General features: G+C 39.0%; 1 protein-coding gene across 4 annotated transcripts in view; it reads right to left on the bottom strand.

The window, feature by feature from the left end:
- STARD3NL (STARD3 N-terminal like) overlaps positions 1-14,556 on the bottom strand; it is a 56,132-nt gene that overhangs the window by 7,761 nt on the left and 33,815 nt on the right. For all 4 annotated transcript variants that reach the window (XM_075212572.1, XM_075212570.1, XM_075212569.1 and 1 more), the window contains exons 5-7: positions 9,523-9,600; positions 8,161-8,214; positions 7,961-8,078 (exon numbers count right to left, since the gene is read on the bottom strand). In XM_075212572.1, the coding sequence (XP_075068673.1) occupies positions 7,961-8,078; positions 8,161-8,214; positions 9,523-9,600 (250 nt within the window). The remainder of the gene's footprint in view (positions 1-7,960; positions 8,079-8,160; positions 8,215-9,522; positions 9,601-14,556) is intronic.

Here is a 14,556-nt window from a genome sequence, read left to right as displayed (position 1 = left end):
AATTTTCATACATGATTAAGTATGGCAAGAGGGATTTGAGAGGAGGGGGTTATGGGATGGAATCAAAATAATGACATTCAAGGGCATGATCTAGAAGCAGAGTAAGACTTTCACAGTAATACCTGCAACAAAATTATGATTTCTCTGTCAACGAATCATATTTCCACTACAGAAATACATGCCATTTGCAGAGTTCCTAGATACTATAGGAATAAAAAAACAGGACATCAATATCAAATGAAATAAGCATGTATGGCCACATCCCATGTTCTGATTCCTGGTGCTAAAAATTTGGGATTTGTGAATATGCCTGATGTGAAAAATGCCTCACCAAATGCCACAAAAGCGTGCCTCCCTATCTTGCCAACCAGTTTTGACATTTCATAAGCCATCATTAGGTTGGAGCGTACTTTCCAAGACAAAGGATATTAGAAACTATACTTAGATGCAGTATCACAAAAGCGTTTGTCATTAAACAGAAAATATAATAGAGAACTGTGACATTCTAAATAAAAAATAAATTATTGAATAACAAGATCATCATCATCATCATTTATTATTTATATAGCGCCACTAATTCTGCAGCGCTGTACAGAGAATTCATTAACATCAGTCTCTGCCCCATTGGAGCTTACTGTCTAAATTCCCTAACATACATGCCACATACACAGACATGGAGAGAGACTAGGCTCAATTAGATAGTAGCCAATTCATGTACTAGTATGGTTTTGAATTGTGTAAGGAAACCGGAGCACCCGGAGGAAACCCACACAAACACGGGGAGAACATACAAACTCCACACACTCCACAACTTGGTCGGGAATCAAACTCATGAACCCAGTGCTGTGAAGCAGAGTTGCTAACCACTAAGCCACCATGCTGCCCCTTTATATTGTCTATAATAGCACCATTAATTGCAGTTAGGGACCAATAAAAATAAAAACCAAATATAAATCAAGGAAAACAATTATTATGCAAATTAACAAAATAAAGTAATACAAGGATACATAAGGGAAGAAAAATAGGGTTTAGTATCAAACAAAAAAAAGACAAACACCAAATAGTCCAAGGGGTATATTTACTAAACTGTGCATTTGAAAAAGTGGAGGAGATGTTGCCTATAGCAACCAATCAGATTCTAGCTGTCATTTTGTAGAATACACTAAATAAATGAAAGCTAGGATCTGATTGGTTGCTATAGGCAACATCTCCACTTTTCCAAACCCGCAGTTTAGTAAATCTAGACCCAAATCTTTATTCAAAACAGATGAGTTCAGAGTTTGATAATGATTTATCCAATTACATTTTCTCTGCAATAATCTTTTGTATGGGTCACCGTCACAATTATTTGCCTGACTATATTCAATCCCTATACCCTTGTGTTATTATCTTCAGACAAAAAAATTGCACTTATTCTCAATTTTAAAAGGCAAATGCTACAGCCAACATAAAACGACGAACATACACATTAGTAAATATACAACATAAGATTTCTTGCAGTTGATAAAGAGTCAAATTTTAAATGTGTTTTCTTCCTAGGGTCTACAAAGAATACCTGTTGTATAACATAAGAACACTGGATACATATACCACATCTGTAACTGCCAATAGGTTTGTTGTGTAGCCAAGTCAACAGTATAAAATTAAAATTAGACTAACTACATCTAAACTCAGAATGGACCTCTCTCTAGATTTAATATTTTGGTTTATTTTTGCAGGGCATGGCATAGTAAATAAATTATGCACCTGTTCATTGTCCAACACAGACTATATATAATAAAGGACTGGAAAAATAGATTTTATTTTTCTTTACTAAATCTTATTGTAGGATGTTTATTAAAGTAATGTCACACCTAGAACTTTACAAGTTAATTTATAATTACGTCTTTTAATATTTGGTCACATGGCTGTAGCACGCAGACAAGCAATTTTCTGACAGCAGTTACTAAGAAGTAGTAATAATTACTCAGCAGATTATCATCAAGTATAATTTATTTTTAGGCCACACAAGCTGCAATACGTAATACCGCAGCATGTGTGGCCAGTGTTAGTAATGATGACATTAGTATTTGTTTTATACCACAGCAGTGCATATATAGGTCAGAGAGCAGGAAAAGGGAACAAAACATGGAAAGTCCCAACACGAGTTTCACTACTGCGCTTATCAGAATGACTATTAATCTCGATTAAGAAAATAATAATACGTTTAATTAACCATAACGTATAATTGCATTTTCATATTGTAAGATATGTTTTACATTAATAGATATTTATTGCACTCATGTTTATATAAACAGAGCAATATGCTGCTCTATTTTAGACTATCATTACATTTTAAGGCAGTGGTGGGCAACAGGCGGTGAGCCATAACCTGCGGCCCTCCAGACGGCTGCAACCAATCTAATCAGAACGGAGGCAGCCGACTTCCATGTCACGTGACCTCCCCTGCACAGTGCAAGGAGGTCACGTGGCATACCCAGAGGAGGATAGGATGCACTGTGCTCTCCCTCCCTCCTCTGTGCAGCCCCTTTAAATGCTGGAGGGCCGCACATGCAGCCCTCTACCTCCTTCATGTTGCACCTCACTATTCTAAGGAGCAAAAAAAAATACACCCGCCTCCCTGCCAGAGCTGCCCCCCCCTCATGTCAACCCTCTGTAAGAAAATATTAAAATTAAATAGAAACTATCAGGACTAGAAAAAGTAAAACTATAGTGAAAATGTTATCCGAAAGAGAACAATATTAGTATTTTAATAGGAATAGAATAGGTCACCACTATAATCAATAGAATCAAAGTTTACCAACAAACTTACTATAAATACAAGCAAACTGAAATTGTGATGACACAAAAGCACTTACCAAACATTTTAAAACCACAAGGACAGAGTCTACTACTTAAAGGCCAGAAGTCTATTGAAAAAAATACTTTTTAACATTTTGTAGTACCCAGCCCTCACCAGAGATATTTTTTTCATCTAAAGCCAATTTGTAACACATGAACAGATATATATTTTGTCTTTTTCTTAAAGCCCGAGCCAATGACATTCACAGGGCTGCTATAGATATAGGTAAATTAACATGTAAGGAAAACAGGATACTTGTCCAACTTCCAGCGAGGAGCTTGGTATTTCTCCAACCTTGTGAGATTGGTCATTATTAACCCACCAGCACCAGTATAGCCAGTGTGTGATCACTGTCCTAGAAAGTATCTTAATTCCTGCCTGTCATTAATTTATATTGATAATGTCAGATTCTGGGAAGAGCGTATGAACAAGTACCGGTAAGCTGTATAACTTACAACAGTTGTGCATAAAAAAAAATGGTTTGTTCAATGCAAGCATGAGCCAACAATCAATGCCTCTCCTCTCTCTGAAAAAGGTAGCTGTAAGTGAAACTTGAACCTCGCTGTCTTACCAAAAAACAAAACCTAAAAGAAGCACCTAAGCAAATACAGGGAATAATATAACTAAATATAAGAAATACAGTTATGGAATCTATGATCAGTAAAGACTGGAACGGTTTTCTGGATATGGAAAACACTCTTAATACGGAATAAAATATTGTTTTATCCCACAAAGCCCATGTCACTCTCATTCTAGTAAATTTCTTAGCATAGTGAATATAGCAAGAGGCATTTGGTAATCATGTCTGTGTATGACATCATTAAGCAGCAGTACTTGCACATTACAATGCTGGATTGTTGGTGCTCTGAATTTTGCTGATAATGGATTTTCCAATGCCCCATGCATAATAAAGTTGCATTCTGCAACTGCAGCTTAAGCAACAATTACTTTTGTTTTGAACACATTGTCAGCTAGATATATCCTTATTTGATGTTTTAAAGACACCATATGTCTTTGTGTGGTACTTACAGCCTCATTTTATGTAAAAGCAGCAGAATAATCAAATTAGGATTATGATATTTGCAATAAAATAAACTGATACCGTACACAAATGACATCCCTGATTTTGGAGGAGAATACACTTTTGTGATGCAATTATTAAATGAAGTGGGAGTGCAGGGAGTCAGCTTTTGACATGTCTTTACAACAGGTAGCACAAAAATTCCTGTGGGCAACTAGCTCTCTATCAGTGTGACGGCTAAAATCTAGGTAAGCCCAGGTGTGCCAGTTGGACACGTGTGTGTGTATGTGTGTGTGTATATATATATATATATATATATATATATATATATATATATATATATATATATATAAAAAAAAACACATTTGATTGTGTCCTATTTTGTGATGCTAATGTCATATTAATGGTAATGTGCCCCCACTTTGTATTATGCCACATGGTTGAGCCCCAGATTCATATCATGCCTCATAATTGTGCCCCCCATTCATACTATGCCACATAGTTGTCCCCCCATTTCATAGTATGCCACATAGTTGTGCCCCAAATCCTATCATGCCTCATAATTGTGCCCCCATTTCATAGTATGCCACATAGATATCCCCCCAATTCATAGTATGCCACAGTTGCGCCCCCCTATTCATAGTATGCAACATAGTTAACCCCCCTATTCATAGTATGCCAATTAGATATGCCCCTTAATTTTTGGTGCTGCTCTTACTTACCTTTGGAGACGTGTCTTCCGTTACAGAAACCTGGGTGCTGCTTCAGTAAAGCAGCCGATGACGAGGTGAAATGGAGCGCTTCTGCGCATAAGCTGCGTTCCGGACGTCACCTGCTGCTTTACTAAAGGAGCTGCAGCGCCGGCCTGCCAGACAGAAGTGACGGGGGTTGCCGACCCCTGCTTTAGAGAATACCACATCTCTTTGACATACTCTATCTTTAATTTACTTTTTGCATTTTCCTTTGAACAGAATTTTTTTTTTTTATTCTTACTATATTCAAAATAATAAAGTGCAGTGGATAGCACTTTTTTTAAAGATTAAATACATTGGGTTTTTCACACATTTAACAAAAGCATACCTACCAATGCCTAAAAGGTCATTATAAAAAATAAAAAAAGGAAAAAAAAAGCTATCAACCGGAGAAAGATATCCAAACAAGCTACCATCAGTTCTGTCTTGCCTAAGAGCAGTAATTAGGAGTCAATGACCTAGTGTTAGTGAAGCTCATAATTTAAGGCAGTCGTACCAGATACAGCAAAAGCATTCCTCAGAGAAGGTGGTCTTGATTTGAGAGATCTAGGGGTAAATGTATCAAGCTGCATGTTTCCAGCAGGTTTGAATAGTGGAGATGTTGCTTATAGCAACCAATCAGATTACAGTTATCATTTATTTAGTACATTCTACGAAATGATAGCTAGAACCTGATTGGTTGCTATAGGTAACATCTCCACTTTTCAAACCGCCCAGACACACGCAGCTTGATACATTTACCCCCTAAAGTGTATTTTAGATTACAGCACTTTGTTCCGGGCCTTCAAACACTTGGGGAATAAGTAAAATAAGCCTATAGAAGATGTAATTTTTTGAGTGGAGGGATAGAGAACATACGTAGAACAATCTAGGGGACTGTTTGGATCTCAATTTTCACCGAATTGTTATACTGCATAATAATTTCAGATCAGTATAGCTGGAGAAGAGGCTGAATCACCAGATGTGTGCAGTTGTACCCCTCCCTGTCAAGGTGCTCGGCCAGCTCAGGAAGGATTTTACTCAGTTTTGAGTGAGTTCTATTACATCTTCTTAGCAATTATACTGTTGAACCCTAGTGTAAATTTCAGGGATAACATTTTTTTCAAAGCAGAGGTCTACAAATCTGTTGCCCACTCTACAAATGGGCAAGTAAAAAATAAAAAAAACGTGATGAGTTACATATACAGTCAGTGAGTCTAGGTTCTCAAAGTTTCCCTAAGGTGTGTCTTCAAGTGACCATAAAACTAATGTCATTCATATACCAGATCAAGGGTGGAAATTTCTCATGAAAATCTGTCTGGATATTGCCTTACAATAACACAGAAATTACCAATCAGCGCACTTAAAAACTACTACTGCCCACAATGAAATAGAGATAGGGTGCAGCTTAAGCAAAAAGGGGATCCTACTTCTAAACAACTACATTCAAAAACAAAAATAATAAAAAATGCGTCAGTGAACTCTGATGCTTGAGGTATCCTCAGTACAGATATATTAGGAGACCCAGAAGTGCCCCAAACCGAAAGTTCCATATGCGTGCCATCTGCGTTCCAGCAGGGGCATGTTATCTGAACATTGCTCTAGCTAACAGGGGGTTTGGTAACGGAATGCTTTCCCTAACTACTATTCGGATCGCTGCAAGTAAGCAGGTACTATTATAATCTCCTTAGCAATGAAAGGATTTTGATGCATAAAACCTTATAACTATAAGGAGTAACTGGAAATGCATCTATGGAAAACTCCAAAAATATTCAGTAACAACTAACTACTAATTATTTTGTGAACTAACAACTATTTGCTTTATCTGGAAACAGTTTTGGACAGAAGACTATTTTATTGGGAACCCTTTAAACAATCTGAACAATTGATACTCTCTGATTGGGAGAATCATATATACACCAATCAGCCACAACATTGCCTAATATTGTATGGGTCCCCCTCGTTCCGCCAAAACAGATCTGACCCGTTGAGGCATGGACTCCATAAGGTCCTTGAAGGTGTCCTTTGGTATCTGGCACTAGCAGCAAGTCTTTAAGTCATGTAAGTTGCGAGGTGGGGCCTCCATGGCTTGGACTTGTTTTTCCAGCAAATTCCACAGATGATCGATCGGTTTGAGATCTGGAATTTGGATGCCAAGTCAACACCTTGAACTCTTTGCCATGTTCCTTAAACAATCCCTGAATAATTTTAGCAGTGTGGTACGGCACATTATCCTGCTGAAAGAGGCCATTGCCATCAAGAAATACCTTTGCTATGAATGGGTGTACTTGGTCTGTAACGATGGTAGGTGGTATGTGTCAAAGTAATATCCACATGAATGGCAGGACCCAAGGCTTGCCAGCAAAACATTGTCCAGAGTATCACAATGCCTCTGCTGGCTTCCATTCTTCCCATAGTGCATCCTAGAGCCATCTCTTCCACAGTTAAATGACGCACAAGCATCCACACCTGGTCGTGCACATGATGCAAAAGTATACGTGATTTATCAGACCAGGCCACCTTCTTCCATTGCTCCATGGTCCAGTTCCAGCGCTTGTGTGTCCACTGCAGGCGCTTTCGGCGGTGGACTGGGGTCAGCATTGACACTCTGACCGGTCTGCGTCTACGCAGCCCCATATGCAGCAAGCTGCAATGCTGTGTGTGTTTTGACACCTCTCTAACATAGCCAGCATTATCTTTTTCAGCAATTTGTGCTACAGTAGATCTTCTGTGGGACTGGACCAGACAGGCTAGCCTTTGCGTCTTGCATCAATAAGCCTTGAGCGTCCACAACCTTGTCACCTGCTCACTGGTTGTCCTTCTTTGGACCACTTTTGGTAGATACTAACCCCTCAAAACCTGCCATTTTGGAGATGCTCTGACCCAGTCATCTAGCCAACACAATCTGTCCCTTGTCGAAGTCGCTCAGATTGTTAAGCTTGTCCATTTCCTGCTTCCAGCACATCAACTTCAATAACTGGCTGTTCACTTGCTGCCTAATATATCCCACCCCTTGACAGGTTCCATTATAATGAGATAATTAATGTTACTCACTTTACTTGTCAGTGGTCTTAATGTTGTGGCTGATCTGTGTATATTGCAGTATAGAGATCTGTACTAATTAAGATGTATAAATGTTCTCCTGCTCACAAAATATGCCATCTGAACATCTCATATATGATTATTCTGCTACTATGACCTTACTCTGCTTATTCTTTACTAACAGTTTTAGTATATTTTACCAAAAATGTATAAGCTAAATTTACTCATGTGCAAACCTAAAAAATGCACTTTTCATCAATTCATTGATATGATACCGTATGTACAATGAGTATAAAAACAAACAGCTGTTATACGGAAACTCACGGTTTTCTTCTTCTGCTTCTTGGGGTAAAACTTTAAAATCTAGGAACCAAACTTCTATCCAGGCCAAGATAAAGGATATGATAGGAAGAACATAGCCAAAAGCACCTTGGGAAAACAGCTAGGAAAAACAACAATTTATATTTACAAAATTATATGATGAAAACAAACATTTACACATAGATACTATGCTATAAACTTACCTTAGATAAAATGACTTTCAGTATCAGAAAGGCACATGTTGTTGCTGTTGTTACCTACAGAAGAAGCAGATAAGAATATAGACTTTTAAACATTAAGGACTCGTATGCAAAACCAAATATTTAAAATGTCCCTCCATTGCAGTCTGATTCCAGGTTAGAATCATGCTAGAAATCACAGTGAAATCTAAGCAGCCCTGGGTATCACTTAACCTGCTGGGCTTCTGTGCATTGAAGTGTGATCTGTACCAGGCGCGGGCTGACGGACGTCAGCCCGGGGGGCACACGCCGCACAGGCGGCCGCATCACATGACACGTGATGCGGCCGCGTCATCAATGTCTTCAATCACTTTTATATTACTTCCGGGGGGCGGGCGGCCGTAGCAGCCGTGATTCTGAGCGGCCCGGGGGGCCTATGCCCCCCGGCCCAGCCCGCCCCTGATCTGTACAGACCGCAATAGAGAGAAATATAACACTACTAACAGTCTGCTGCTAGTCTCCTGTATACTTTCTATGCTTGCCTGATTTAAACAGATACCCAGATTCCAGAGCAAGTTACACCCATTTTATCTATCATTACAAAAACCTAATTGCTGGACTGATCCTGTCCCTTGGATTGAGAGACAAATCACTACACGTCTCTTCTAGAAAGGAATACCTGCTAGTTCTCCAAAATAAGGAAATGTAATGAATTTGGAAAATTCACTGTTTTTTAAAAACTCATTACATTTCCTGCTTTCAGCCAGCTATCAGGCATTCAGTGTGAGAGATGTGGGGATATTTGAAGATTTTGTTTGTCAGTCGGCCATGTACTGATTCTTTTTTTCAAACAAATACATTATTAACAGTGGGACATCTAATATTAGACTGTCCATATGACTAAAAATAGTTTTTATTTTATATTTGTTTGGACATTTGAAGGCTATTTAGACACATTAATTATATTTTTTAATAAAATAAATGTAAAGCTTTATGTACGTAGAGTGTATCTTGTGATATATTACATCTTATTATCAAATTGGAAGTGATTTAAGTATTTGCAAATATTTATATTTGATTTAATTATTGTTGTTACTGTTAATCTATCTGTGTATGTGTATATATATATTTGTTGCATAACACGCTGGTATCCTTGTACATATTACTAGTTGTTTTATAGGGTTGCGACACTCCTCATTTTTTAATACCAGATGCAAAGCTATGGCATTTTTTGGGATACTTACCACCACAGTAGATCTCTTGCATTATTATTGGGTGAAGCGCTCATTTTGGCACCACAAATAGACTGATATCAAGCTAATTGTCTATTATCGATGCGCTTCTGGCCAACTTTAGCAAAAGGATTATACTGAAATAGACACTTACCGCTACTGCCCACCAGTGGCGTAGTTTGCAAACTGCATACGCAATAATTAGCACATTAAATCGAAAGAAAGATAGCAACTGTGAAAAGAAAATAAGTATAATCATATTTGTATTATTCTCAATAATAAAAGTATACAGTTATGGTAATCAGATGTAAGCAAAGAAATTACAACTATAGTTCAAATTAAAACAGGGCGTATTGTTGCATCTTAAATTTTTACTTTTAGAACCTGGAACAAGTGAACATATTTACATCTTAGGCAAATTGGATAAAGTAGAAATGTACAAGTAATGCACAGAAAATGGAAACACCAAAATCATTTAATAGGCCGCTGTGCAAACAAGTGTGGCCAGTACAGTCTATGCACAATCACAGTTCTATCATCAGCAGCTATTTATATAGCACCACTAATTCCGCAGTGCTGTACAGAGAACTCACTCCTCACTCCCTGCCCCATTGGAACTTACAGTATAAATTCTCTAACATACACACACAGACTAAGGTCAATTTGATAGTAGCCAATTCACCTACCAGTATGTTTTTGGAATGTAGGAGGAAACCAGACCACCCGGAGGAAACCCACGGAAAAATGGGGAGAACATACAAACTCCACACATATAAGGCCATGGTTGGGAATCAAACTCATGATCCCAGTGCTGTGAGGCAGAAGTGCTAACCACAAAGCCATTGTGTTGCCCAAAATGTTGCACCAAATGTCCTGTAACTCACATTCACATCTTTTGAGGTACATGCTATTTGGATTTTTAATCCATTCTCTATGCGCCTTGCTGTAATCTACTGCCCACCTGGACCCCACCAAAAATTACTTGAACATTTCTTTACATGGCTCCCTCATTTCTTATCTTTCGACAACCCCACCATCATCATCAGTGATTTCAACATCCCCACTGCTAGTTCCCATTCCAATGCTGTTTCCAAACTAGTCTCTCTAACCTGCTCCTCCAGCCTCTCCCAATGGGTTGAATCTTCTACTCATCGGGATGGCCATTGCCTTGATCTTGTTTTCTCTAGCACAGTTTAAGATTTCCTTAAAACTCCTTTCCCCCTTATCAGCTACATGCTCACCCCCAGTACTTTAACATCTCTGCTGTCAAGCTCTACCAAGCCTTCTACCTGCAGAAATCTTACCTCTTAATCTATTAATCTTCAAAAGTTTTTCACCTCTCTCCAATATCTTCTCTCCCCAAATTCTACATTCTCCTACCCCGATATGGCAGTACCTCATTTTCACCAAACCTTAGCAACAGCCCTTAATCAAGTGGCTCCAGCAACACTTCATACTCTGGACCGAGGTCAATGTCACCCATGGCACATTAAATTAAATCTTCAAAAATGATCTCGTAAAGCAGAACGGCATTGGTGTAAATCTTGTAGCTTCAATGATTTCCTCACAAGCATTGTTATCTACCACTCCTATCGAAATGCTCTGGACTCTGCTAAACAAACATACTTCTAATTTCTCATCTCTGCTCAAGCTTCTAGCCCCAAACTCCTCTATAACACATTCAAATCTCTCCTCAAGCCTCCCACCCCAAACCCTCCAACTACCATCATTGCCCAGGATCTTGCTTCCTACATCAAGGACAAGATTGATAAGATCAGACTAGAAAATGTATCCTCTTTCTTGACTAGTGTGGAAGTCCAATATTTGGATGAAGTCATTCTAAATTAACAAATATCAATTGTAATAGTTTTCGGTGCGATTGTGATTAGTAGTACATCATAACAGGGTTAATAACGCAATCACACTTAAAGGTTATTTATGCAAAGATAAATTTACATTACAGGTATTTATGGTTCAAGTCCTAAGAAACTTATGGTGTTTGGTCTTATATTGTTCCTCATTTCATCAGTAGAGATACGGTGGTAACAGAGTAGCAATCGCACTTAGAGATCGTTAGTTATGAATAAATTAAAATTTATATTTTATAATACTGTAAGCAACACATGTTTAAAGGTTGGTTTAAACTGTATTAGGTCGCTTCCCTCAGGCACAACATGTACACAGCTGTTGGAGTGAGCTGCCTCCACCTTATCACAGGAATCCTTTGAACTGACCTATGATCTGCATTGTACTGGACTGACTTGACCCTGGACCAATGAAGAAAGACCTTAGTTTATCTTTGTGTACATTGTGACATCATCACTGGTTTTTTGTTAACTCAAACTGTATATAAGCAAGTCCTTGGGCCAGTATTAAATGTCTTCCTGACTGCAGACTACTAGACTGAATATGGACCTGGGCCCAGAGAGTGATTGCGTAATGTATTCGGATATACTTTCCTGAATTATGTTATACCTTTTTATGAATCACCATTGTTTGCTGTTATCCTGCTATTTTTGCTATTAAATCTCTTTGTGCTTTGGAAACACATTAATCACACAAACTTTACACTAGCAATCAGCTCAATTCCTTCCCAGCACTCTCTGACACCCTCTCATTTGGTCCCACAAATCAGTAGATCCTGTATTCATTCCACTTCTAACTAAAATCTGTAATCTCTCCCTACTGGTAACTTTCCGTCATTATTCAAGTACGCAGTGATTACTCCTATTCTGAAAAAAATTCTGACCAAAATGCCCTCTTAAATCACCGTTCCATCTCCCAGCTCCTATGCCCTTCCAAGCTTCTAGAGAGAACTGACTACATTTGCCTCACACATTTCTTTCTGCAAATAACCTATTGGATCCTCTTCAGTCAGGCTGTCGTCTACAACACTCCACAGAGACTGCACTGACTCATGTTATCAATGAATGATCACTGCTAAAACTAAAACTCATTACTCTCTTCTAATTCTCCTGGATCTCTCTGCTGCATTTGACATTGTTGACCACTCTCTACTTATACAAACGCTACAATCACTAGGTCAAAACACTGTCATATGCTGGTTCTCATCCTAACTATCTAATAGCTCTTTCAGTGTTTATTTCTCTGGATCCACCTCTGCTCCACTTCCCTTATCAGTTGAAGTACCACAAGACTCAGTACTAGGCCCTCTGCTGTTCTCGATCTATACCACTTCTCTTGGAAAACTAATAAGCTCTTTGGATGTCAGTACCATGTCTATGCAGATGATACACATATGTATATATACTCTCTGGATCTCTAGCCATCTGTGTTGTCCCACGTAACTGACTGTCTTTCTGCCATGTATGTCCACTTGCCAACTCAAACTCAATCTTTCAAAAACAGAGTTAATAATATTCCCACCCACCAACAGAAATTATCTACCTGACAGTTCTATTTCTGTTGACAACATGACTATAAACTACACCCTGCAACTTGGCTGCCTAGGTGCGTTCTTTGTTTCCCACATCGACTCATATTTAGATCATGCTGCATACATCTGAAACATTTTCAGAATATGCATATATCTCACACTAGACACTGCAAAACCTTTAATTCATGCAATCATCATTGTCCCACATCGGCTATTGTAATTCACTCCTTACTTTTATTCCCCAAATCACTCTCTCACCCCTACAATCTATTGATTAATTTTCCTTCGAAATCTTTCTTCCTCTATTGAGCCACTCTGTCAGTCTCTACATTGGTTGCCTGCTTTTTACTGAATCAAATATAAAATACTTTTACTAACATACAGGGCCATCAAAAAGACTTCACCTACATACATCTCCTCACTTGTGTCAAAATATCTCCCAACTCAACACCTCTGTTCTGCACAAGATCTGCATCTCTCATCCACTCTTATTACATGCTCCCATTCCCGGTTACAGGACTTTTTTCGGGCTGCACCCACATTGTGGAATTCCCTCCCTCGCACAATAAGTTTCCTCTTGTCTTCCAATCTTCCAAACATTGCTGTGTGTGTAAGTTGTCAGCAGGGCCCTCTTTCCTCTCTGTCTGTCTGTATTACCCAGTATTGTTTTATTATTGTGTTTCTTCCTAACTGTAAAGCGCTACAGAATTTGCTGGCGCTATATATTTAAATGGTCAATTGGTTTCAGATCTGGTGAGTGAGATGCATATAACATATGGACAACATCAATGTCATGCTCATCAAACCTATACGCAACCTTGTGTGCTCTGTGGAGTTAGCACTGACATCCTGGAATAGACCCCTAAAATGATGACTAATTAGTACCATTAAGTAGCAATTTGCATTGACCTTGTCTTATAAGGGAATGACTGCACCCAAATCATGCCAGAAAAATGTGCCCCACAATACAGAAAAAATCACAAGCCTTGACTGTTGAAAAAGACACTCAGGGCTGTAAAGTTCTTTAAATTGGCATCGCACATGCACTTATTCATTTGTCAAGAACACGATGAAGGGCGATTCATGTGACCACATCTCCTTTCTTGGTAGTTTTGCACCACTGATCTCGCAAAAATACAATGCACCAGGTGTAATGAGGTTTAAACACTGCAACCCAACTAGGATGTCCTGCTCTGTGGAGTTTTTTCAGGACAATTTTTTAATGACATCTGCTGCAAGTTGAAATTTGCAGTCAATTGATCTTGAGGGGTTCACCTTATTTGCTTTGCAGCTTTGAAAGAGGGGTGTCACTCACCGGACTGTGAGTGCTACTTCTCGTGTGTTTAGGAACCGTGGCCGTCCACCATCCTGAGGGTCTGCGCATGCGCAGCCCTTTCAAACCTTCAGTTCATGTTCCTTTTAGTTAATTGGCTGATCAGGCAACACTCCCTATTTAAAGCACCTGAGGTCAATACCTCGTGGCCTGATCTTGGAGTCTCATTCCCCATGAGCCTCTGAAGGTGTTCCTGTGTTTCCTCGTGTGTTCAGCTCCTGCTGATTCCTGTTGTTCGTTTGTGGTTTCCAGATCACTTCAACTCTCCTGTGTTGCATGGTGACTGTGCCAGCTGATTCCTATCCGCTGCCTCTGTGCTACTACAGTTTCCAGTCCACTTCAACTCTCCTGTGTTTCATCGTGACTGTGCCAGCTGATTCCTATCCGCTGCCTCTGTGCTACTACAGTTTCCAGTCCACTTCAACTCTCCTGTGTTTCATCGTGACTGCACCAGCTGA

Source organism: Mixophyes fleayi, chromosome 5 (genome assembly GCF_038048845.1).
Source record: "Mixophyes fleayi isolate aMixFle1 chromosome 5, aMixFle1.hap1, whole genome shotgun sequence".
NCBI lineage: Eukaryota > Metazoa > Chordata > Amphibia > Anura > Limnodynastidae > Mixophyes > Mixophyes fleayi.
The sequence above is the reverse complement of the archived record's forward strand: the minus strand, read 5'-3'. Positions and strand labels throughout refer to the sequence as shown.